This window comes from Grus americana, chromosome 17, assembly GCF_028858705.1.
Source record: "Grus americana isolate bGruAme1 chromosome 17, bGruAme1.mat, whole genome shotgun sequence".
In the NCBI taxonomy this organism is placed as follows: Eukaryota; Metazoa; Chordata; class Aves; order Gruiformes; family Gruidae; genus Grus; species Grus americana.
The window spans coordinates 9,122,368-9,146,726 of record NC_072868.1 but is presented as its reverse complement, the minus strand read 5'-3'; the positions used below and the strand labels follow the sequence as shown (position 1 = coordinate 9,146,726).

Below are 24,359 nucleotides of genomic sequence, written 5' to 3'. Positions count from 1 at the left end.
TGCACATTCCCTTCCCTTTGCCTTTCCTCTCATGACGTGCTCCTTCTCTGCTCCGTGCTCCTCTCCTCTAATCACCCGCTGTTCTCCTGGGTTGCTCCATCGTCCTTCTTCCCTTCTCACCCTTCAGTCCCGGGTGGGAGCGCTGGTTTGGCAGAGGGACTGACACAAGGCCTTTCACCCCAGGGGCATTAGTCTGGATTTTAGAGCTCCAGTACAGCACAGGGGCATTCACCACAGCGACAAAACCAGACTCCTCTTTTCAGTCCCATAAAATACCCCCTAAAGTATGACAACCTGATGGAAATCCCAATGCCTGGCTTCTACTTGAAGGCTCTCATTAGTAACCCTAGGCTTCCTTTGCTGACTCTGACTCCATCACTTCTGATTTGCCAAAGTCTACCTGGTTTAGCCTTCTGCTGATCCCAGGGATGGCCTGGGACACTTGCATTCCTCACAGAAAAGGAAGGGACTATTTGTGCTTTATTGCTCACCACTGAACTTTACAGAAGAAATTAAAGGAGTCAAAAAGGGCCCCAAAAAAGACACCTGCTTCTGAAGAAAAAACATGGGGCATGAAAAATTGGAAGCATTTCCTAAGAGGGCAGAGAGATACAGGCTGTAGCTTTAGTGAGAACATCTTGATTTGTCAAAATTTTTGAGTTCCTTATTAAATTGTTGTTCTGTTGAATAATAGCCTTGAGTAAAGGGATCAAAACCGTGTCATTCTAGATTGCAAATGAGACTTAGGAACGCAGTGGTGAGGGATAAGCCACAAGCCCAAAATGTCCTGATGGGAGAATGGCAAAGTTTGGGGGGTATGGAGAGACCCAGCCAGGCCACAGGTATTAAAGGCTCAGGGTGGAGGTTGCAGCCTGGTCCTGAAGAGCCGAACGCTTCTCATGTGAGCAGCTGTGTTACCACCGAAACACCCTTCCTCCTGCCACAGGCACAGCCCCACTGCTGGGCCCTGTACAAGCAGAAGTGCCACTGCTCATCCCGCCGGATGGGGACGTGGTGCAGCGCAGGCAGGTTTCACATCCTCACCAAGGCTGCCTGACTCCAGGGCTGGTGCTGGTTAGTTAAAAACAGCAGTTTCTCAAAGCTGCAGACTTGCAATAGTAACTAAAGTGCTGCAATGCGCTGGACTGAAGAGAGCAGTGTCCCCACTGTCCCCGCTGTCCCTGCCGCTGGCCACACAAGTAGCTAAAAGCCACCCCAGGGAGACCTGCCAGCACAAAAGCCCTTTCTTTCCCCCAGGGTGGTCTTCCAGTCCCCTTTCTTAAAGTAGCACCAACCCAGCCCAGGTTGTCCCTTGACTCCTCCACTCCTTTACCGCTCTCCCAGCAGTGACCAGACTGGGGACAATGAGGTATTCAACCTCTTGAGCAAAAACCGGTAACAGTCCAACCACCGAATCCTTCCAAGCATCACGGAGATGAACTCTGATCTGAACTCGTACTTCTGCCATTTATTTACTTGCTCTTTTATTTTAAACTAGCGTGTTTCACAGAAGTAACACACCACCTCTCTTCACCAAACACTTCCTCCTACCCAGTCCGTGTGTGCCACCTTCAGCCCCTCCCAACCACCTGCCCTGAGTGAGGAGACACCCACGTCCACCCCAACGCTCTCATCACTCTCAGCTATTGCAGATTACACATTTCTTGCCTGGGGGATCAAATATGCTGTCTAAGGTGCGGATTTCCAAGCATGGAAAGCTGCGACCTGTATTGTGAAGCCTTGGCATCCTTCCTGCGGCAGGGCAGCGCGCAGCCTGCGGTTCAGAACTAACAGGGCTCTCCTCGTCACACCTGGGGAACTACAACCTGATGACTTAGGAGAGGATTTGGTGACCTCTTTCTGGATGGGCTGGGAGCCACGTGCCCGCACAAGGACCATCAGCACTGAGCTGGAGAAGGCCCTGGCTGAGCAGGAACCCAGAGGCTAAATGGGAAGGACTGGGAGTCGGCGCTGCTTCGAAACCTGTGCTGATATGAAATCCATCCTACAGGTGGGACACCTGATCAGAAAGGACTGGTTAATGTTTAATAAGTCACAAAAACATCCTGTGGCAGAGGCGCAGAGTGCTTCCCACCCGCTGGGGCACTCACCGTCCTCCTGGCCGTGCAGGTTCTGTGGGCTGCGCATGCTCTCGTCCTGGCTGGGGCTCAGGCTGGAGTTCAAGTGCTGGTCAGCTGAGATCCATGTGGAGTCGTTCATATCAAAGTCCTCGCTGCTCACCGATGTCTCATCCTGGAGGCAAGCAGGAAAGGGTTAAGTCACTGAGCTATTTTCTTTCCTCCTTTCTTTGGCTTTAACATCTCCTCACCACGCTCATTCCTAAAAACAATTTGGTCAGCAGCTCCTGCCCCCCAAGAACACTTGCTGGCCCCTCGGCGCTCCCCAAGGCCACGACGAGCAGCCCTTCCCTCCGTCCGGGCTAGGTGGCTGCCCCAGCGGGACGGCTGGGCTCTGCTTCCTGCCTGAAGACGTGCCTGAGCAATGGCACTGTCTCTAATTGAGGACAATTAGAAAGAGCTCGCATCCTGTAGGAGCGGATGGCTGAGCCCTGGAGTTTACCCTTTAATCTCCATCCACCCCAGCGCATTTCTGTTGAGGCAGCGGCATGTGGGAGCTGAGGATGGGGTGCAACTCAATTGAAATGGCTCCATAAAACGTCTCGGACTTTTTTTGAAATGGAATCATCTGCTGCAACAGGAATCACCAGAGGACTGGCACCGGCAGGGAGTGGCTGGTGGGGCAGATCCAGATAGCAGTGCCGATCCCCATAGACCTGCATTGCCTGATGCTGCAGAGGCGGCTCCTGGAGCACAGCCCTGAGAGACTGCTCCTCCAGCCCTCTCCAAAGGGATATTGCCTCTGTACCCTGATGAAAAATGACGATGTGCACCTTGGGAAGGGGCTGGGGGAGTGAGGTCCCCAGCGAGGCAGGGACGCCCCAGCTTGGACTGGGGAGCTTGGCCAGCTACCCGCTCCCCAACGGCATAGATGACATTCCTCTCTCCCACTCCTGCAGCTGAAAGGACATTTTCTCTCTCCCTCTCTCTCCCTTCTCACTAACCTTTACAGTACTTTGAGACACAGCCCTTGGATCGCTTCCAGCGCCGGAAAGGTCAGCCACAGGATTTCAAAACCATCATCATAAAGGCAGCACTGAGATCCTGAATGAGAGGAGGGGCTGAGGGACCTCCCCGGGCTGAACTCTCCCAACACACAGCTTGGGAGGAAGCAGATACGTGTCCCCGTATGAACACGGTCCCGCTGGTGATCCCTTTATCTGCCTTCCTCTCCCTGCTCCCCTCCCAAAGCAATGGGCAGAGACCGCATCCAGAGCCCTGGGGTGCAGGGGAACACCAAAAATGTTTCCAGAGCCGCTTTCAACTGCACTTTCCTTTGATTGAAACATTTCAAAGGCTTGTAAACTCTCTGCTCTTATTTTTTTTTTCCTCCTCCTGGTCCTGAGATAAAATACAATCCCCGCTCCCTTTCCTTGTAAGAAGCAATTGGCAGGCACCCCTCCAACCTACGCCTGCGCCTCATAAAAACTGCCCTGTCTGGCTGCCGCTGGCTGACAGTTTTTATTGTGAACAAACAAATGTCTTTAAAGACAGGTTTGTGCTTTTCCTCCCCACTCCTCGTCCCTGCAGACACATCTGCTGGCTTGGGGCTTGCGCCCGCCCCCAGCCCACTCCCTCGATGTGCCTCCCGGGGAGTTTCCTGGAATTTACAGCTTGTGAAACCCTGCAAGCACGGACGGACGAACGGGGCTCAGCAGCCCCACGCCTGCCCACCACCAGGATGGGAACCCCCAGACCCGCCTGCGCTGCCAGCCAGGTGCCCCCTGCAGCCCCCCGTGCCCAGGTCAGGCAGAGCAGGAGAGGTGGGAGGCAGGAGGAAGGCACGGCGTCCCCGGCTCAGCACAGCACCGCTGCTACACCAGCCACGAAGCAATCCTGCCTCTCCAGAAACTCCATCTTGTACATACAGGAACAGAATTGCAAAGGTCTCCCTGTTACAAACTATAAATAGTCTCTTTATTGTAAGCATTTGCAGGGAGGCAGCCACCCTAATATCTGGCCTTCTTCACAAGGCTTACTCAAGATTACTGTCAGAGCTTAAGAGACAAACGTAAATGCCAAGGTCCTTGCTGCCCACAGCCTCTCACCTGTCCGGTGAGGAGGAGGAGCCCTGGGAGTGACCCGCAGTGTTTTTGGCAAGTGTCTGGCTCAGGCATAGCGTCTGCGGGGCTCAGCTGCAGAGGACGCCCAGCCTTGGCACCCAAACTGCAACCCAGGAGGCATCGTGCTCCTCATGCACTCACACATGGTGGAAAAACCATGACATGAAGGATGCCTCGCCTGCACATGCTATGTAAAGTGCTTTATAAATGTGTACAATTATCTTGAAGTGCAATAAGGTTTGCGTATTATTAGAAATACTCTGGGTATCAAACCAGAAACTGATAAGCTATAAATGACTCAAGTCAAACAAGGCCATTGCACATTCATGAGTCCAGGATCCAGCCACCAGCAGAAAGTGCAGGCTGCTGCTGTGGTTACCTGCCAGGCAGCCCCATCTATACATCCACAGCATCACCCCCTGCTTTCCAGCCAAGGCTTTCTGCTTTCCAGCACCAATAACCTTGGCCAAAATGCCAACAGGACAAACTTCCTGGCAGTGCACAGCTCCCGCAGCGCAGCCCACCCCAAGGGAATGCAAAGCTGACCATGCAGGCAGCGTTGGGCGAACCCTTCACAGCAGCGGGAATGGCCAAAGCCGGCCGTGGGAACTGCCGAGAGAGTATCCCTGCTGCCTGCTGGTTTGGGGCAGCCCCCAGAGCTCTGTCCATGTCACGGTGCCCCAGCAGCTCCTCACACCTTTGCGCCGCTTCGTAAAGCAAGAGAAAGGCCTTGACCTCGAGCATGGCTCTGTCCACCCCTGTCACTGCGGCTCTGGTATCCTCTGCTGCATCCCTCGCTGCTCACTGGGACACCAGAGGCCACCAGCAAGCTCCCTCCTCAGGACAGCCCTCGGAGCCCAAAGGCTGAGCATTGTGACTCCCTCATGCTGCTCATCAGTGCCAGCAGCCACTGCTGGCACTGTCCCCCTCATGCCAGGGACAATTCCAGAGATGGGAGACCCTGGCAGCAATGTCCCGAGCACCGGCTGCCCAGCCATGGCCCAGGAGCAGCCCCATTTCAGTCAGCTGGAGTGGTGGGACAACAGCACAGCACACGTCTCGGTGTCAAAACACGGCACACCAGAGAGGGATCAAAATTTCTGACTGGGTGTGCAGCTCTGAATTCCCCCTGGATGCCAATAACCTGGCTGCAGGCTGAGCCTCAAAGCGGGCTCCACCATCCAGCCAAACAAGGAAGCGTTTCTCAACAGCAGCAACAGCTATGACTCGGAGCAATACGGTAAATCTAATCTACCCTTCCACCCTCTTTTGGCTTGCAAGTCAGGCAGCTCATTCTTTTTCCTCTCTGGGTTCTCAGGAGAATTCTCTCTGCTAATTTCTTCTTTCCTGTAAACAAACTTCAAATGAAACTTTCATTAGAAAACAGAACGCAATCCATTACCAGCGCCTGTCTCAGGACCGGCCGCCTTTTCCCCAGTTCCACACCACGCGTGGCACAGATGGAAGTGACAGCGGCTGCCCCAACCAGCCAGCCCAGCGCCAAACCCCAAACTCAGGCACCGCCGCTGCCGCCCTTCTGCTTCCTGCCTTTCCCAGCTCTCCAGAGAGATCTCCTCACCCCGCAGTAAAGTCCCATCGCTTTGTTTCCAACGTTCAAGGGATTGAGCGATCAAGGGTCAGGCAATGTGCGTGCAGCTCCTCTTCTGCAAGGGGAAGTCTGATCCTGCTGGTGTATTCACAAGCCACACCCAAACATTGGAGCAGGGCTTCCAGCACCGCGCAGGGTTTGGAAAACAACATCCTTGCTTCTCTCCTTATCTACAGTCCAACATTCACAGCTGCTCTGCAGACACTCACAGCCAATATTTTCTAACCAGCAAAGGCAGACACTCACATGTGCAGGACTCACACTCGGCATTTCTGTCCCACTTTCCATTCACCAATCTTCGAGCACTGTGCGTGCACGCGTCTGCTGAGCCTCTCAACTTCCCTCCGAGTTAGAAAAGTATTCTTCCTATTATAGAGCTGGAAACCCCAGGTACTGACAGCTGCCCTGGCTGGTCCAAGAACACAGCGAGTCGCTGGCAGATCCAAGAACACAATCAAGACCTCCGGACTGCAAGGCTTTAACTGCTAGACAATGTTTCTTCACCGACGGCTCTCCTTCCTGGAGAACAACCTCCCATAGCGTGGGCTGGAGCAGGGCGGGGGAGAAGCTACTCTTATAACCGTATCTCGTAAATATATGCAAGGCTATCGGTAACCTGCTTATTTTACAGCCAGGCTCAGTTTCTCGGGGACTGCCTTGCAAGTCTCTCTCCAGTCTTTTACACGCTGTGCCTCACGCTTAATATTCCAGGCTCCGAGTCTCAGGACGGTTTATTTTCTCTCTTTGAGTCCTTTTATTTTGAAACGTGTCCTTTCACGCCACAGCCTACTATCCTGACGGGATTTCCTTCCATGGAGCAGGAACCGAGACTGTGTGCCGTGCAATCTCCCCAGCACGCAGCCACACTCAGCTTCCCACCAGAAGCAGCCGTGTTTTTAGAGTCAACAAAAGGCAACGCGTGACTGCCAGCCCCCAGAGCTGCTCCACCTCCGTGCCAGCCACGACCTGCCCGGCGCAGACAGCCCCCAGACCTGTCAAACCTGGCCGGGGCAGAGCACTGCCAGCCACGGCAGCAGCACAGCGCTCGGGGACGAGCTCTCAGGAAGGCAGCCTCATCTCCGTCTCAGCGACTGTTTAAACCCGGCCCTCTGAGCATGCCAAGAAGGTATTGAACCAGATTTGACCCTAACTTAACCAGTTCAGCGCAGAGAAAGGCTTACTAATGGAAGATAAAACACTCCAGGTCAAAGATTGATACTGCAGCCACAAATACTGTGGTGGTCATTGCTTCAAGGAGCCCGAGAAGCCTTAAAGCACAAGGGTGTACGCTGGCTGTGGTGGCAGTGAGCTGTGACTGCACTACCTACTCGTGTGTGCAATTCACACACCAAACAGAACATCTCCAGGGCTCTTTGTCAGGTCACTTACGTCCTTATTTACTGCAATTTCTGCCGATTTCTAAGGGACATGGCAAAAGCGAGTATTTGTCAGTTCCCAAAAACGGGCAAAAGAGTTAATTTAAAAGGCGAACAGTGAATGGAAGAGGAAGGGAGGATCATCACCTCCTCCCCCCTCCCTCTTCTCTAAGAGCTCTTCTTCTGGGACACCCCGCGACCCCGAGGAGCGTTCCCACCGCCCCGAAGCGGAGGGATGCTGGGCAGGGTGAAGGAAGCGGCCCCGGGGCAGCCCCTTCCCGCAGCCGCTGCCCCCGCGCTCCTGCTGTTCAGCGGGGAGGTGCTGAACGCGGGGGCCGCCGGGCCGGAGAGGGGGACACCCGGGCGGCCCGGTCCCGTCCACCACCACCACCCCGCGGTGCCCCGCACCCGCCTCCCCAGCACCTGAACTTGCTCCCAGCCGGGCAGGCGTTTGCTTTTCCACGCGAGGCGGCGATGGTGTCTTGATGCCCATAAACCGCGCGGTGTGAAAGGGCACTTTGCTCTTCCACGAGCACCGGGAAGCGGATGCCGGGGGGGGGGGGGGGGGTGCCGGGGGGGGTGGGGTGGGGTGGAGGGGGTCCGGGATTTGGAGGAGGGGGCCGAGCGGAGCAATACTGGGGGCTCAGCGACCGGGGGTCCCCCCGCCCCCGGCGGCCGCGGGAACCGGCGTTTCTCCCGGTGGGACGTGGTTCCCACGCGTGTGTCCCCGCGGCAGCGAGGTGCTGAGAGCCGGGCGAGCGTTCCCGTCCCGCCCCCCTGGGCCCCTCCGCCCGCAGGTAAATAAATACACCCGCGATGGAGACCTGCCCGCGCGTGTGCGCGGAGCCGGGGCTGGCGCACGGGGCTCAGCGTGCGGCGGGGATTGACACGTAAGTAGGGCTTTACCTCCAGGGAGGCGGCTATTTCCAGCACAATCCCCGCCCGGGGCCGGGGCCGGGGCGGGCGGCGCGGCGATGGCGGCGGCAGCGCGGGGCCGGTGCCCGGGAATTGATGGGGCCGGAGCGCTCCCGCCGCCGCCTCCTCCCACTTTCTTCTACGCTTTTGTGCTCTTCCGGGGAAGGGGGAGCCGCGCCGGGCGCGGGGAAGGACGCGCCAACCTTACGCCCCCCCCCCCCGCCGCCGCCGGCCAGCCGGGCGGGCGACCCGCAACTTCCCGGGGAAACGGGGCGGTGCGGCCGCTCCCCCCGGAGTTGGGGCAGGGCCCCGCGGCCGCCCCCCCCCCGCCCCGCCCCGCCCCGCCCGCCAATGCCCCCCCCTCCCCTCCCCGCAGCGCCGCGGCCGCGTGGAGCCCCCGCGCCCCGCGCATCCCCCCCGCACCGGGGCCGGAGCCGCCGCCGGGGGCCGGGGCCGGAGCCCCGCGGGCGGGCGCCTACCTGGAGCGGGGCCTGGGGCCTGCCGGCCTGCGCCAGCCCGGCGGCGCGGCTGGGAGCGCGGGGCGGAGGGACGGAGGGAGGGGGCCCGGGCTGGCGGCGCTCCGGAGAGGCTGACAACCAGCTGCTGCCCGGGGAGAGGGGCCGGCGCTGCGGAGCGCGTCACTCCCGGCTCCCGAGGGGGGGTGGGGGGTGGGGGGGGGGGGCCGGGGAGGCGGAGGGGGGCGAGCGGGGCCCGGCCGCGGGCGGAGGGGGCGGGGGCGGCGGGGGAAGGGGAGCGGGGCCGCGGGGGGCGGGCGCACCGGGCCGGGCGCGGCGGGGGGCGCGGGGAGCCGCGCCTGGAAGAGCACATTGTGGAGGGCCGGGGAGGGCCCTTCCTCCCGGAGGAAGAGACAATGTCCAGGGCCGGGCGCCTGCTGGAGAGCCGCGAGAATGCACGGCCGGCGGCACGGCTCGGTACGGCACGGATCGGTACGGGTCGGCACGGCCGGGGGGGGCTGCAACCCGTCCAGGCATCCTCCGCTCGGCACGGCCCGGGGGGGGCTGCAACCTATCCGGGGACTCTCAGCTCGGCACGGCTCGGCACAGCACGGAGGGCTGCAACCTGCCCGGCTCGGCATGGCACGGCTCGGTGACCCGCAGACCGCCCGGGGACGCCCGGCTCAGCCCGGCTCCGGGCCGGGCAGCGCCGGGGTTTGGCCGTGCCGCGGGGCGCAAGTTACGGGACCCCGGCAGTGAATCCTCGGGGAGCAGGGTGGGTGCCCCGCAGCCCCCTTCCCCTGCACTCGCTGGGCGCAGCGGTGCCCAGGCCCCGTGCTGCCTCCTCTGCTGAATCCTTTTGTTTCAGATGATTCTCCCTATCGCACCGTGGGAGCAGAAGAGGACCCTACTCTGCCAGCAGCAGCATCACTTAACGCTGCAGCCTCTGAACGTTGGATCTCGGCTGTTGTTAAATCAGCGGTTCTTCAGGGCAGCTCCTTGACAGCAAGGCTGCCCAGTGAGCTCGGCCGTGCCCCCAGCACAGCCCTGTGCAAGGCACCGTGCCGCCAGGTCCTTGGGAGGGATGGGGATGCTGCAACCTGGCTCCCGGCTGGGGATGCTGTGATACGGCTCCGAGCGGGCAGCGTGTGGTGTCCTGGCATCCCCCAGGATGGTACCCGCTCCTAGGCAGGGCCCTCAGGGCAGGGGGTCGGTGACCTCCCATCCAGTTGGAGATCGCTGCAATGGGCACCAGCATCTCAGCATCCCCCTCCCTAGCCCATTTCATGTCTCTCACTGTTTAATGGTTATGAAGGAAATTTTTACAAAATAAACCAAGTGTAACGGATTCAGCAGTGGAGCCTGTGGAAGGCCGGTGCCAGAGCCGAGGATGGGAACTGCCACATTCGTGTTTACGGCTTGTTAGTGCGGATGTCTAATTATGATGTTTTCTACTCCAGCGTTAACCACTTCACTGCCGGGGAAAGCGTGCAAGGGAGGAGGGGCAGCTTGGGAAGATCCGAGGCTGGAGGTGAAAATGGGTATTGCTCAATACTGCATTTCCATCTCCTCCGGGTTGATCTATGGAGCCAGAGGCTGAAGGGTGAGAGCGGAGCCCCAGGGGCCTCCCGCAGGATGCGGCCAGCCGGCAGGGCAATGGGCTGCAAGCCCCCAGCCGCAGGGGCCTGCTCTGCGCTCACTTCCAGCTCAATGGCTGCTGCTCCTCCCTGAAGCTAAAATAAAATCCTGACCATTTAAGGTGAACAGGAGACTTGCTGTGGACCTCAGTGGAGCGGGCTTTTAACCCCTTCCCATTGCTGGGCTTTGTTTATTCCTTATGCTCCCTTCAGCTTCAAGCTAGACCGGCTTAAAACCATTTAGGAGAGCACGTCCCCGTGGGAGCGAGGCGTCTGCCCCTCTGTTTGGAGAGCTTTCAGGGGACACAAACCAGCCAGGGTGCAAGTTTGAAGCTCAGTCACTATTCTGTGCTGCCTCACCATGTGGACACTCTTATTTTATACTAAGTGCCTTTGTGTGGGTTAGGTTAATCCACTTTGGAAATGGATTAACCTAAATTTCACATCGGCAAACTTAGTGTTGAACAGCCGCATCCACACAGGGAGCGAGGGAGGAACAGCAATTCAGCAATAGCTGCTGGGTAGGAGCCTTTCCCCATGCAGGGGAGGGGTCCTGACCCCAAGGGGGGTCACCGCCGTTACAAGTGGGGTCATGAGCCCGACAGAAATGCAATTGTTTGTGCCAGCACTCAGGGTCATGAGGCTGGCAGAAGTAGGGCTCACCGGCAGAAGAGGAGCTGCCTCCAGAAACAGCTAGGGAAGCTTTGGGAAACGGCATGCCAAGCTCCTTTCTAGTGGGTATTTTTTGGATTCAAATTATCTAGGGGGAAATAACTGGCAATTAGATATAGAATTGGTAATAATAATTTATCAAGTTGTCAGGAACAGGGGTAAGTGTCTTACGGGATTACATGTTTAAAAAAACCCCAGTACTACTGTTATTATATTATATATATAATACACATCAAATATATTATTTATAAGTCACTTCCTTCCCTCTCTCCTTGCAACATGTTCATTCCTTCTGGTCCCTGCAAACCCCTTCACATGGACACAGATCTGCCCATGCAGAAAAACTGGGGCTCCCTGCCAGGCTGTGCTTGCCCGGGCAGGGTCCCATCAGATGCCACCACAGCCTGAGCTGCAGGTCTGAGAAGAGCCGTGCCCTGGCTGTAACGGCCCTGCCTGCCTGCATACCTGGCAGTGACGCTTCTAAGGGCATCGCTAACAGTGCCCTGACCTCATCTATTGTAATTTCCTAAGGCAAGGCTCCGCAAAAATAACAGGGCTGCTGTGAAACCCAGGAAAAAACTACATTTAAGGCACTGTAGGAGCTCACTTGAATAGTTGTGGTGTTGTTGAGGGTGGGCACAGTGATCTAGTGGTGACACCGGGGACTGCAGGATGGCAGGATCCGGCCATCATGCCAGAGGAGTGACTGACTCATGCACGACCTTGTGCGAGTCACTTGATGTTCTTGTGCCTCTGAAAAGTAGGTTAAATAACAAACGGGACCTCCTGCATTGGGTCCTCTGTGACCATCAAGCCCTACTGGGTAACAGGCATTAAAATGTGAATCTCTCAGGGGCGAGGCCAGTAAGGAAAGGGGGACAGAGGGACGGCACTGCAGAAGAGTTGCCGAAGGAGGGCCCTGGTTGCATGGCACGAGGGGGATACACAGCTTTTATCAATGCTGTATTTTAACTTATCTGCCATCCAGAGCAAAGTCAGGAAAAAAAGGGAAGTAAAGATTTGGAAAACTTTATTATAGACCTGATTTGTTGTGGGCTGAGGGCTGTAATCCCACTGCATCTTGGTCGCTCCTTCTGTAAAAGTAGCCGTTGTCAGCATCTGGCATATGCATGAAAAAAAGGGGTTTTTTTCCCCAGGAGCCAAGACCAAGAGATGGAAAGGAAATACAGCTCCGTACTTCACGGAGTACACCAGTCACTGCCAAGTAAAGGAGCAGGAAAGGAGTTGTTTCTGTGGATGGAATTTGCCTTCCTCTGGAGCACAAGGAATGGGGTGTGAAGGGACGGGTCAATCATGGTCAAATATCCCCTAACTTTTCTTGCCAAAGCCTGAACCCACCACACCGGCAGGAATGTCTGCACTGCGTTATACATTGAGGACGACCATCCCAGCTTATCTCCTGGCCACTCAAATCAGAATCGAGTCAACATAAACAGAACCACCACTAAACCCATTTTTGGCCAATCTCAAGCCAAACCACGTGTTTCAGAATCCATCTTTGTGAGTAAAACTGACTCTTCAGAGATAGACACACTCCTTTGGTGCATACAAGGCTCATGACGTGAGACTTAGAGGAGTCTGTGCAACCAGGTAAGGTACGAGCCTGTCTGCACAGGTTTAACAGAAGCAGAAACAAAAGCAAGCACATGATTCAAGGTTAAAAAGCTGAACCACACAGCTTCATCTTCTATAATAACGGAAATCATTAATAATAGTTCGTGCTCTCAAAGTAGTTGCCATCCAAGCTCTTGAAGAGCTTTATTAGTGAGCGAGACCTCAGAAATCTCTCTAAGGTATTATACCCTTTTTAAAGGGAGAAGGCAATTAAGAAACAGCCATTTGTGTGACTTGATCAAAGTCAACATACAGCACGTCAGCACCTGAACTTGGGAGACGCAAAAAACCTCACACAGCTTTCCACAGGTATGGGATAAATTTAATGGGATCCATGAGACTATTCCATGAACGTTAAATGCTTTCAGCACTGTGCAGTACAGGTCTCTACTTTTTCCCCTGGAAATGTTTCCTAGCCCCACTTTATAGGACTTGCGCCAAAACTTTAGTTCCAGTTCTACTGGGAACAGCTGTCTTTGATGCTGGTTACTGCACAAGGAATGGGCAGCATCTCTCCTCACCAAATAGGGGAGGTACTTGGAAGAAATGATGAATTAAACAAAGATGATGTGGTTTCTGGCCCCACTCAGTCAGTGTTCCCAGAAATGGGCTAAAGCAGCTTGGCTTTAGTAGGTTACTCAGACTGCACCGCTGGATAATGTGCACCGGGGGGTAGGTGTGTGCAGTGGAAGGCAGCCGGTTCTAATCACCCACGGGTGGATCAGCCCCAGGGCAGAAGACGCTTGCTGTGGAGAGAGTGGGGAACTCAGACGAGCTCTGCGTGGGCCAGCCTGTGTGGGACCCGATGGCCTCATCCGTGCAGTGCTGAGCTCCGTGGAGTCACTATCACCAGCCCAGGGGACTCCACACTCCCCAGCCAAGTGCCACTGAGCTGTCCTTCCCACCGCAGGTTCCTACTGCTCCATTCACAGCTGATCTGCCATGCCCTGCTCCTGCTTGATCCGACCCAGCCCTCACTAGCATGACAACCACAGCTCCACTGAGAGTGAGATAAACTTCTAAACATCCCCCAGCCACTCCTCCAGGACCTTAGCTAAGCTGCACAACATCACAGGGAAGGGAACAGAAAGTGGGAAAGGGATCAGCTTCTCTTACCAGCACACAGCTACCAGAGAGGAAAACGGACCAGACCAGTCGCTCGCAGCAACTACGTACACCTGAGCAGTTCAGGAGGATGAATTGTGCCTAGCATCACTGGAATCGGGCAATGCCACTTGATTTCATACCTCCTTTCTTACAGAAAATAACATGATTTTCCTCAAAACTGCAAAGAGTCAGAGACTTGGGATCACACTTCATTTGAAGATGAAAGCTGCAGTGGCAGGATTTATCCCAGCCAGCCCAAGTTGGGGTCTCAAATTGTCTGCTTGCATTAAGTGCTGCATTGAACAGAAAGCTCACCTGTAATGCAGCTGCGCTGGGAAAAATATTGAAAGGTCTACACAACAGGAAATACAAGCACTTAAGTTTTTACTAGCTGGGAACATCAGAGTTAATTCCAATAACAAAAATGAGTTGACCTTCACTGAAAGCAAGCCATTCACAGGAGTTTCAAACCAGGCTAAATGGTTTGATCATCTGACCTCCTGCATCTCATGAGCCATTATGGCCAAGGATGAAAGTTTTGCTAAACTATCTTTGCCAGTAAAGAACACTGTTATGACGGCCAGACCTGCCTCCCTGGCTTTTGCCTGGACAAAATCTGTCATCTGGGGCAGAATTTAAATTTCCCAGCCAAAGCCCACTTCTGCCAGCAGAAGCTGCATCTCCGCTAGAGGGCTTTGCTGATGCAGATCTCCGAGCAAGCCTTTATTGCACAGATTAAATCTGTATTTCAAACAGCTGTGGTCACGGTGCCTCGCTCTGTGTGTAAAGCCAATATACCCTTTTCTTCTCTGTGTAAGGGCGCATTTAAGGAACTTCTCTAGTGCTTCAAAATGTCTTAAAAATGAACATCAGGGAACAAAGATCTTCCCAAGCCAAGGAAAGGCCTCTTCAAAGAGAGTTATCTCATCAAGTTGATTTAGAGATATTTATTCCTGAAGATGTCTAACACCCTCTTTAATGGACTGGGAAGTACCTTATCATCCTCATGTGATGCAAATGCATCATCCCACTTCCTTCCAAATACTGACTGCATGCTTCTGCCTTCTCTGCACAATGAAGAACACATACAGCTTTGCTATCCCTTCACTAAGCACTCAAACAGATAAATCCAGGTCCCGGATCTCGCACAGCAGCTGCCAGCTCTGCCAGATTTGGTTCTGGTCTCTGGACTATGTGAAATGAGATGACTGCAAGTCTCACTAGTGAACTTTCAAGAGTGAAAATGAAAATCTAGCGTGCCCTCTTCAGCAGCCGCTTGCTCCCCTCCCTGCCTCTGCTGCCTCCCCTGTGCCAGTTCTGCACCCCCAGCATTAGCATGGCAATGGATCTGAAGCAGAACGCAAGCAAGCTGCCAGGGAAAGATGCATCTTAGCTGTTCTGGTAACATCGGGGCCTTCTGAGACACTGAAGTGAGCAAACACAATAACGTGTGGACCAGGGAGGAAGCAGAGTGGAAGGAGGAGGACTTAACATTGCAAACCAGCAGTGCTCACGAGGCTCCATGAGCTCCCAAATCCCACAGAGGAGGCTCGATCCTCACGAGCATTAGAGGAAGCCAACTCCCGTATGTCCTTGGGATTTGAACCCCTCCATGTCCCCTTCCAGGATTACCCTGCTGTTTGGGCTAAAACATTGCTTGAAATGGTGTTTTGAAAACCACTTCACATCCACGCACCATCACACACTCCAGGTTTACAGGGAAATTACTGGATGGATGGAGTGTGTGACAGTGCAGGACAAGGCTCTGTCCCTCTCAAACACTTACAAGTCAGTGTAGCAAAGCCATAGCAACAAGAAAAGCGCTTGTGTTATTTCCCATCCAAGAGCAGCTCCTGCCATTCACTGATTGCATGACCTTCTGTCAGCAGTCATTGAAGCAACCTTTGAAAATGTTTCTGTATCATTTAAACCTAGTTACTCGGCCCTGGACTGTGTCTGCCAAGGCAGCGGCAACATCTCCAGAGCAGAGAGTGAATCTGGCATTTCAGTGCTGGGATTTCTTCTTTTCAAATCTTCATATTCCACCAGCTACCAGTGGAAATCATTCCCAACAGTGTGGCATGAAATATAAATCCAAGGCTGAGTTTGAATAAGACAGAAAAGATTGTCTAGAAAATGACTGCAATAAACTCAAATAACCAATCATTTTTAAATGCTAATATTTATCATTTGAAAATGAGGCGGAAGGATCATTATAGATAAATATCAAATATCTTCTTTTCATTCCTTTTTGCTGCTAGATTGGGAAGGCCAGAAGTTCAGAGACTTTAATGCCTCAGGAGATACCCTGAAATGTGGCTAATTCGGCACTCTGTGGAATGGGGAAGGGGCCTGATTTTTCTCACACACGTCAGAATTGGTATAAAAGGGGAATGAAGGAAGACTCACACCCCAGAAGCTCCTGCATGTTCTAGTGAACCCAATTTAAGCAACATGGGTCACAGTTGTTTTCCGTCATGCCAGAATAAATGTACTGACTCCAAGAAATATATTGAAATATATTCTGCAGGAACTCTTCATTTTGTGAGCAACCATGTAGAGAGCTCCTCTCCTGACTGTTTTTTTCCCTAAGCAGAGATAAAATGCTTTCTCTAAGGTTCTTCTGGCTGTGCTTCCTTGTGGAGACACTGCTGCCTTAATAGTGACGTGCTTAACAGCACTAATAAATTACAGTTACATGCACACCTTTTTTTTTCCCCAAATAATGAAGTTAAAAGGCCACTTTGGCATAAATTCATTCATTGTTACCCCAAGTGAAGCAAGTTCCTGATGGTGCTGCTGCATACAAATAATTGCTTTTGGCAAAAGCCAAGTCGAACACAAGTCCGTTGCTTAATTTATTTCTATTATCACCGTCAAATGTTGATGAGTGCAGGGCAGTAAGGTGGCATGGCAGCAAAGCCGAGCTAGAGAGGAACCAGCACCATTTTGTAAATGCTGATATGTAAAAACCAGGCAGTGTGTATTTGTGTAGTACAAACAAACTTTAAAAGCAGGCTGTATTTTCTTCCTGGTTTTGCATTAGTAGCAAAATCTGAATTATTTCTATCATCTTTAGAGGACTTTTGCAGTTTGTAAACACCTGGAATCCCAACAGCTGCAACTCCCTAACCCTAAAGCTCCCTCCCTGGGGAGAGGGAGAGCAGCAGCCCGTGTTTCACAGCCCATGCTCCCCAATGACTGCCAGGATCCTCCAGCAAAAAAGGACGGTACTGTCGTGTTTCCAGTGTAAAGTATGAAGAAGGAAAAAAATAGCAGGAGAATGCTCAGTGGAGGCAACCGAAGCCTGGTATTGTTATTATCACATGCAATAGGAAACAGAGCATGTTTTGACCTGTGCTGAACAGGCAATTCCTGGGGTCATTCTGCTTTTCCTCTCTTCTTCTGCATAGACTTCAGCGTTAGCAGCTCCAGGTACAGCCACAGTGGCCTTAGGAGTGTGGCACTTGTTTCCCCAGGGAAAGCCGGGGAACGTCCCCTATCTCAGAATGGACAGCACCCAAGTCCCACTGGATTTTCTCTGCGGGTTCCAACTACCTGTATCCTCTCCAGACCGTCATTACCTCCAGATCTGATGGAAAGCTTTAATGCTTCAGAATTCTAAACAATAAGACTGATCTTTTGTTATTTTGCTCTCAGGAATCAGTTTCAGTAACACACTGAATGGCAAATTTTACTTCTTCCAAACAGTTTTTTCCCTTGGCTGCTACAGCTTGAAAAGCTTAGAAAGCTGCACTGCAACATACCGATGAGAGCTCAGGAAAAGAAAAACTTTAGAGGCAGGGAATAACATCAAGGCGTTTGATTTATGATCTAAACCAACAACTGCTGGTTGCCTCAGCTGGCCCCTTTTTTGTTCCCGTATGACATATGCTTATATTCCGATCTTAGCTAGCTTCAAGAGTATTTGTGTTAGCAGCACGTAATATCTATCTATCTATCTAGTGACAGCTCCGGTGCAAACTGCTAAACCAAAATTCAGGGTATAAACTTCTCAAATCTCTAAATTATCAACCAAAGCTCTCAAAACAAGACTCCCCAAGCATGTAGCTGCAAAACTCAAGATTCAGTACTAATGCCTGCCAGCTTCTGGTGTATTTTTTATTACGGAAATAAGATCAAACTGCAAGTCCAGTTTTCTACCTGTAGAAACTGCATACAGGAGTTTAATGAAGCTTCATAACACATTTCTCTTGGACAGAGCTTTGGAGCCGGGAGAAATTGGTAGAAAATGCCTAAATGGTAACCAGACAAACCTCTCAAACTGTCCTTTTGTATACATGAAACTTAACTTGAAACAACCATCTGAAATAAATACTGACAAGCACGGTTAGCCTTCATGGCCCACTAAGTCCTTAACCTTGGTGAAGAACAGGTCGGTAGTCACTGGTACGGACAACAGCAGGATCAGCAATCTCAACACCTCTCTGCTAGGAGTTGCACCAAGACACAGTAAACACTTTGCACAAGCCAAAGGCAGTCAGAATATGTCAGCTTTCCATCCTATTTATCCAAAAGTGGTCCTGAAGCAGCAGCACATCCATCCACTCCATGTCCCCAGCCCAGCCCAGCTCAGCTAGGCCTGGCCCAGCCACTCCCCGGAGCTGTCCATAGTTCTACCGCCTGACCCAGCTCCTCCACAAAACCTGGCACATCACAGCCTTTCACGTTTCAAAAGCTAAAACATAACATATTGCAGACGAAACCTTAAACCCATCCAACCGTCCAACATGTGCAAAGGAAAAAAGCTCCAAAACACAGAAGAGCTTCCCATCAGACGTTATTTTGTCCTCCAGCAAGAAGGTGCTGAAGCGACGGAGAAGCCTAGCATTTCTCTCTCCGGCTCCTGACAGCAAACTCACATCTGGCATTTTACACCCTGGCAATGGATGCTCTAACCAATGTCCCTTTAGGGTGCCACTAGATAAAAGTACCTATTGGGCGCAACTTCACAGTTCAAGCTATTAGCAATGTTTTCCACCACTGCACAAAGCAAACTCCTTAACTTTTTGCAACTGGCAGTAATGCATAAGATCAGATTTAGGTTTCAGTGTGCTGGAAAGGAAATCCATCACTGGCTTCCAGTGCAGATTGTAGGGAGCAAATAAAACATACTTTTCTTTTTATAGACTGTTTCCATGGTGCACAGAGGTTCCCATAGCTAATTCTGCAGCTGCAGAACTTCAGAAAATTGCACAGCCTGGGTATAATCCTGTGGCAGTCTGCCCCATCCATTCCCAAATCTAAATCCAGTGGCTTAACACTCTCATCAAACAACTGAGCCTTCTCCCACTTCAACACGAGAGCGGAGTGGCTGTAGCTGAACTTCCTCAAGTTGACAATCAGTTTAAGAGAGAACCAGAGCAACTGAAGCAGGGGCTGGGTTTCAGATCCCGTCTGCTAAAGCTCCCAGGCAATTAGGAGGAGGTAAAGAAACAAATTCCTATTCATCAGATGTATTTTTAAGAAAATTTCTTAGAATGTATGTTTAAAGAACAAGCAGGCTGTTATAAGCAATAACTGCATCATCCTCTCCGCTGACAAGATGCTGAAGTAGCCCTGTTTGATTTCTTTGAGCCAGAAGATCAGAGGCGCACTGCCCTCCCGGCTTCTATGCATCAACACTTGCTGTACTTGGTCAGAGCCTGACCCGCCTGGACAAACCAGCCATTTCCAAAAGCATCCTCCAAAAATCGATGTGCCAAGCACAACTCACTCCCTTTACCCCTTCAGCACAGGCAGAAACCCATTCTGCACCTCGCACTGCCCTGCGCCCGGAGCGCGACTCACCTGTTCCTGTGAATTCATTACCCGCAGCTTCATCTGCTTCAGATAAGTAGAGGTGAGGGGCATGTTGTAGTCAATGATCCCAGAAACCAAAGAGGAAGGTGGTTCGCTCTCTGAAGAACAGAGGAAACACTTTATTTAGACACAGGGATGTGGAAGCACAAACCTATGATGTGTTCTCATAATCATTAAACATATGTATTTAGAAGCACTTCAAATCCCTAGCTAGAGCTGGTGCCCGCTGAGCTAAGGTTCCTGTAAGAACACGACCCCACCAAGAACATAATTACAGAACAGATGTTGTTTTGGGGAAAAAAAAGCATTGCTGTCACCTGTGGAAAAGACTAAACATAATATATAATTTTTCAGTCTACCAAACTAGAATGTAGCGGAGGAAGAAACCGAGTCTTGCCGATGCCTCAGAAGCACTTCCATGCAAATGGGATTTATGCAGAGGTTGATGAACAAGAATATATTTGCAGCTTGCTTTAGCATTGCAAAGTCTTGCCAATTTTGCTGGGATTCCCTCAGGTAGGAGTTAACATTAAGGCAACTTATTAAGTATCTCTATCTGGTGATGAAGGTTATTTTTAACATCCTAATTAAACCACAAACTTAATTTCAAAGATCTTTAATTTAAATTGTTCCTGTTGATTCCTCTGCCTGCATCATATTGAGCTCTAGAGATCACTCTAGATTCAGACCGCTCCTGCAGATCGTTTTGTCTGGCCAGACCAGAGGAGTCCCCACAAAGCAAATTCTCAATGATTTTTCTGAATTCTCAAAGATTTGTCAGCTCTGCCATCTTCACTGTGGAGCTTGCGAGCTGTCCATGTAGGACACGAGACTGCTAGAATTATCTATTCTAACACTGAATTTACAGGCTCATGCAATGGGTTTGTTCAAGAGGAAAGTTGCCGTTTCCCACAGGGATGGCTGCTGGCTAAAAGAAAGATTTCTTTGCCCTCAGTATAGGCAGATGCAAGTGTGGAGAATTAATCCAGCCTTCCAGCACACTCTGAAGGGATGTGTGGTGTCCACTGGAAAGTGAACTTAAGCAACAATGGACAGGGAAGAAGGATTTCCAGGAGCTGAAGGTGAACCGATGGTAGGAGGTTTCCATTCCTGTCTCTGAATCTCCCTGGCTGGCTTGCATTTTCTGGGGTCACTGGTTTCACAGGCATCTCTGACACAGCTCCTTGAAAAAGAACCTTCACAAAATGTTTTACAGCACCTTAGAAAACCCATCAACCCAAACATAATGGGCCTGCTTTTCAGAAATGCTGAATATCAAAAAATCCCAGCGAAACTCAGCAGACCTGAAGACGCTTCACACCCCTGGAAATAACAGATCTATCGTGTCTAATTAAGATATGACCTGACCCAAAAACTGTCTGTAACTGACTTAAACATCACATAGGTTTTTGCAAATCTTCTGTAACAAAACACTAACTGGGTCCATGGAAATACAATGCTTTTTTTTTTTCCAGGTCCATCTAATTCATCCCCGGGCAGCTGAAGCATTCCTGCCTGTGGATGCAGGAAAGGGTGGCCAGAGTTACTCAGGCCCTCCGCTTGCTCAAATATGAAGGTGCAAAGCTTTTCAGAACCTTGTAAACTAATTCCTCCCTTCTTTTCTCATGGTTGTATGTCAGTGGTCTCCGTCATGCTTCGACCTACATATTAATTAAGAGCACTTCTATGTCTCTATAAATTATGCACCCAAAATAACCCATTATTCTACTGTGCAAGGATGTTACTTTGTGATGAAAAGATGCTAAAATCCCAGTGCAAGGGGTGCTTCTCGCAGTCTGGTTTCATGGTGAAAGGGGAAACAGCTTCTAGGAACAAAATCTGCCACCTACTCAGGCTGCCTGGGTCATCAATATTTGAGTCTTTAAGAAGAGTTTAGGAAAGCATTTGCTAAGAGTAATAAAGATAGAGCTTATCTTTCTTGAAGCACAGGCGTGGATGAGGTGAGTTTTTTATACCTCTGAGGATGATATGTTGCTCTCCCGCCATCCCCCACTTAACTGTTCAGCGCTGCAGAAATGAATGAGGCTCAACAGAAGCAGCTCAGCATCCTCACATGGGGAGGAAGAGGGAGGTAGATGATCTTTGGTGCTTAAATTCTGCCTGAAACCATGCTGATGTAAATCTGGAATAATCCCATTAGCAGCCACAAATTTAGTGTGAATTTGTGCAACTGCAACAGATAAGAGCTTGAGCCTAAGCAACCAAAACCTTTTTTCTTTTTTAAGCTAACTGAAAAAGAAAGAAAACCTTTGTTTGAAAAGGCCTGGGGGACTCCACGGGAACAATCCTCATTCCCTACGTCACAAGAGAGGGCTACTGGAATTCTTTAGCTCATTTTTCAAAAAGTTATCTATATCACATGCCCCATGAGTCGGACATACAGATGGAACAGGCAGAATGGTTTAAAGTAAAATGGTTTCCATCCTAATTCCACACTTGTGTAACTCCACTGGAATTAGTCCTAATTTAATAACAGTGCGAAGAGATCACAGTGAGGTCCAGGGACGTTCTAAGTTTCCCATGAGCAAGACAATTTGCTTTATGAATTACATGGGTGCCCTGCCCTGCAGGGTTTGATGTCAGATATGTTTAATTAGGGATTTTTGTGATCACAAATGAAATGTGTTGAGATTTGTTTAATGGACAAGAGAAGTAGGAAGAGATGGGAATGACTCAAATTTGTTAATTTTACTGAGTTAAACTTTACCTATATATGCTTGTATGTGTGTATGCATGTGCCTACACCTAGGTAATTCTTCTATGACTCCAATGGTTTTTTTAGGTGATTTACTCCTGATAAATTCCTGAATATGTATTAGTGAAATCAGACACTCTTCTCCAGTAAAAGTTACCTTATCTAATCTACTCTATGCATTTTCACAGGTACTTAGTCACTATTTAGGTACTACTCAGAGCAGAAAGACACTTCTGTCCTTCCATTCCTGGTGGGTAAGAAGCAGGACTTTTTACATGCCTGTTTGATTTATTTTTAAGAGAACTGCTAAGGGAGAAAGCTTTATGAAAATCAATTGATATTAATTTGTAAATTTGCTCAAGACAGCCAGATCACAGCCCTGATCATGGTTTCCACAGCTAGGACAGCTCTGGGGAGGATAGTCAGCACCTGGTGTCCTCTGAGCTGCCTCTGAGCTGGGTGCTGTGTTGCTGGGAGAGGCGTGGGGGACGTGGGGAAGGTGGGTGGGCAGGAGGGAGCCCCTGAAGGAACAATGAGCCTTTTCATCAGCTGCCTCCTGAAAAGGGATCCTGAGCTCTGGGGCGGACGGCTTGGCTAGTGCCAGGCGTTTAGAAAAGTGTCCTGGTTTGGGTCAAGCCAACAAGCGACATCCTTGTTGGCCTGATTCATCTCATGGCCCTTCCCGTCCACTGAGCCGACTGCTGCAGCCGCAGTACTTGGAATGTCACTGGTGATGGATGCGGCGCAATCAGTGTAAAGGTCAGGTTTGCTCCCAGTGAGGCCAAAGGCCAAAACTTCTCTTGACCTAATTGGAAACAGGGATCGGGCCCTTAGCCAGCAAGAGTGGGAAGTGCCACGGTAATGGAGCTTAGGCTAATAAATGTCACATAGGATTATTTGGGAGAGTTTCTAAAAAATATAACAAGTACAAAGCATTTCAGTCACTAGCTTTGGAGAGCTGGCACACATAATCCACTTAAACGGAACCTCTGGGCTGTCTGTAGCCCTGCTTCTAGAGTAAAAAGTCAGAAATTGGTATTTAATACTAGAAATTTTCTATTGTTGGGTCCTTTGTTCATTTAATTCTGTTTCTCTGCTTGATAAGAGCTGCCAAATGAGCCTGTTTGCCTTAACAGTTTTGAAATAGTCTAACTCTCTGCAGTTTCCTTATGTTTTTTTAAAGAAGCAATTTTGTTGGGTGAAACCTCTGAGTCAGTTTGATGCTTTGCCCTTGATCACGAAAACAAGTTTGTAATTCAGAAAAAACCACACAAACATCAACTTTAACCATTTACTCTGGAAGAAAACCTGGTTCTATCTTACATACCGCTTATATCTTTTAGGCCTAAGAGCTGCAGATTGGTTCCACTTACAAAAGAACTATAATGACCTAACCACCACAATGGCCATGCTAATTGGTTGTATACATAGGCATAATATAACTTTGATTACTAAAACACTTTCCGTTATCAAAAAGAGGATCATGCCATGCATATCAATTAATTACTGCAAATTACTACTTTATCAGAAACTTCAGTTATTCAGACCTATTCAGTGTCTTTCATTACAAAATTAATAGTTTAAAGGAAAAAACTTTAGGTCACGTTTTTCAGAAATTGAAGTTTCCACCCACATATGATTATGGGTTGATTGCAAACATATCTGCAGTATTTTTGACCCACGCTTTGTACAGTTGCGTTGGGGAAGCTCAGAAAGAAAGCTAGACTGCTTCTACTCTGTAAGCTGAAAACAGTAGCAGACAACACAGACTGAAGCAATTCTTTCAGCTTGGCTATAAAAGTGCACGAAAAATAACACAGGTTAGGAAAATCATTAGGTTAAGAAGTATGTCATCGATGAGGCGGTATCCTGACAGCTATCAGCGATACCATGCTGGTATGAAATGCTGTGTCAGCTCTGCTGGCAGAATTCATTTGCCTTTACCTTTCGGCTCCAGTCCGTTGGAGTTGAAATGCATCCTCTTCTGGCACTCGGTGCAACTCATCAGGAACCTGGTCACAGCTTCTCTCGGGAGAAAAGCATAGGTCTCTGCAATCTGGGAAAACAAGGAGATAGCTGTATGTCCTGGGCAAGGGAGAATGCCTAAGGGAGAGCGGGGTGGAGAGTGCTGGAGACCATGGGCACCCTCCCACCTCGCCTGCTCAGCCTAGGCAAGAACATCAACGACTCACAGCGACATCGATCCTGTCAGC

The 24,359-nt window shown here is 50.8% G+C and overlaps 1 protein-coding gene across 6 annotated transcripts in view; it reads right to left on the bottom strand.

The window, feature by feature from the left end:
• Positions 1-24,359, bottom strand: part of NOL4L (nucleolar protein 4 like) — a 62,271-nt gene that overhangs the window by 15,811 nt on the left and 22,101 nt on the right. Inside the window, exons 3-5 of one of the 6 annotated variants that reach the window (XM_054845709.1) lie at positions 24,091-24,202; positions 19,419-19,528; positions 2,112-2,253 (exon numbers count right to left, since the gene is read on the bottom strand). In XM_054845709.1, coding sequence (XP_054701684.1) covers positions 2,112-2,253; positions 19,419-19,528; positions 24,091-24,202 — 364 coding nt within the window. Of the gene's footprint in view, positions 1-2,111; positions 2,254-3,082; positions 3,250-5,603; positions 5,665-5,780; positions 5,801-8,092; positions 8,415-8,580; positions 8,713-19,418; positions 19,529-24,090; positions 24,203-24,359 lie in introns of those variants that run through there. The other 5 variants (XM_054845711.1, XM_054845714.1, XM_054845710.1 and 2 more) reach the window with 5 other exon arrangements.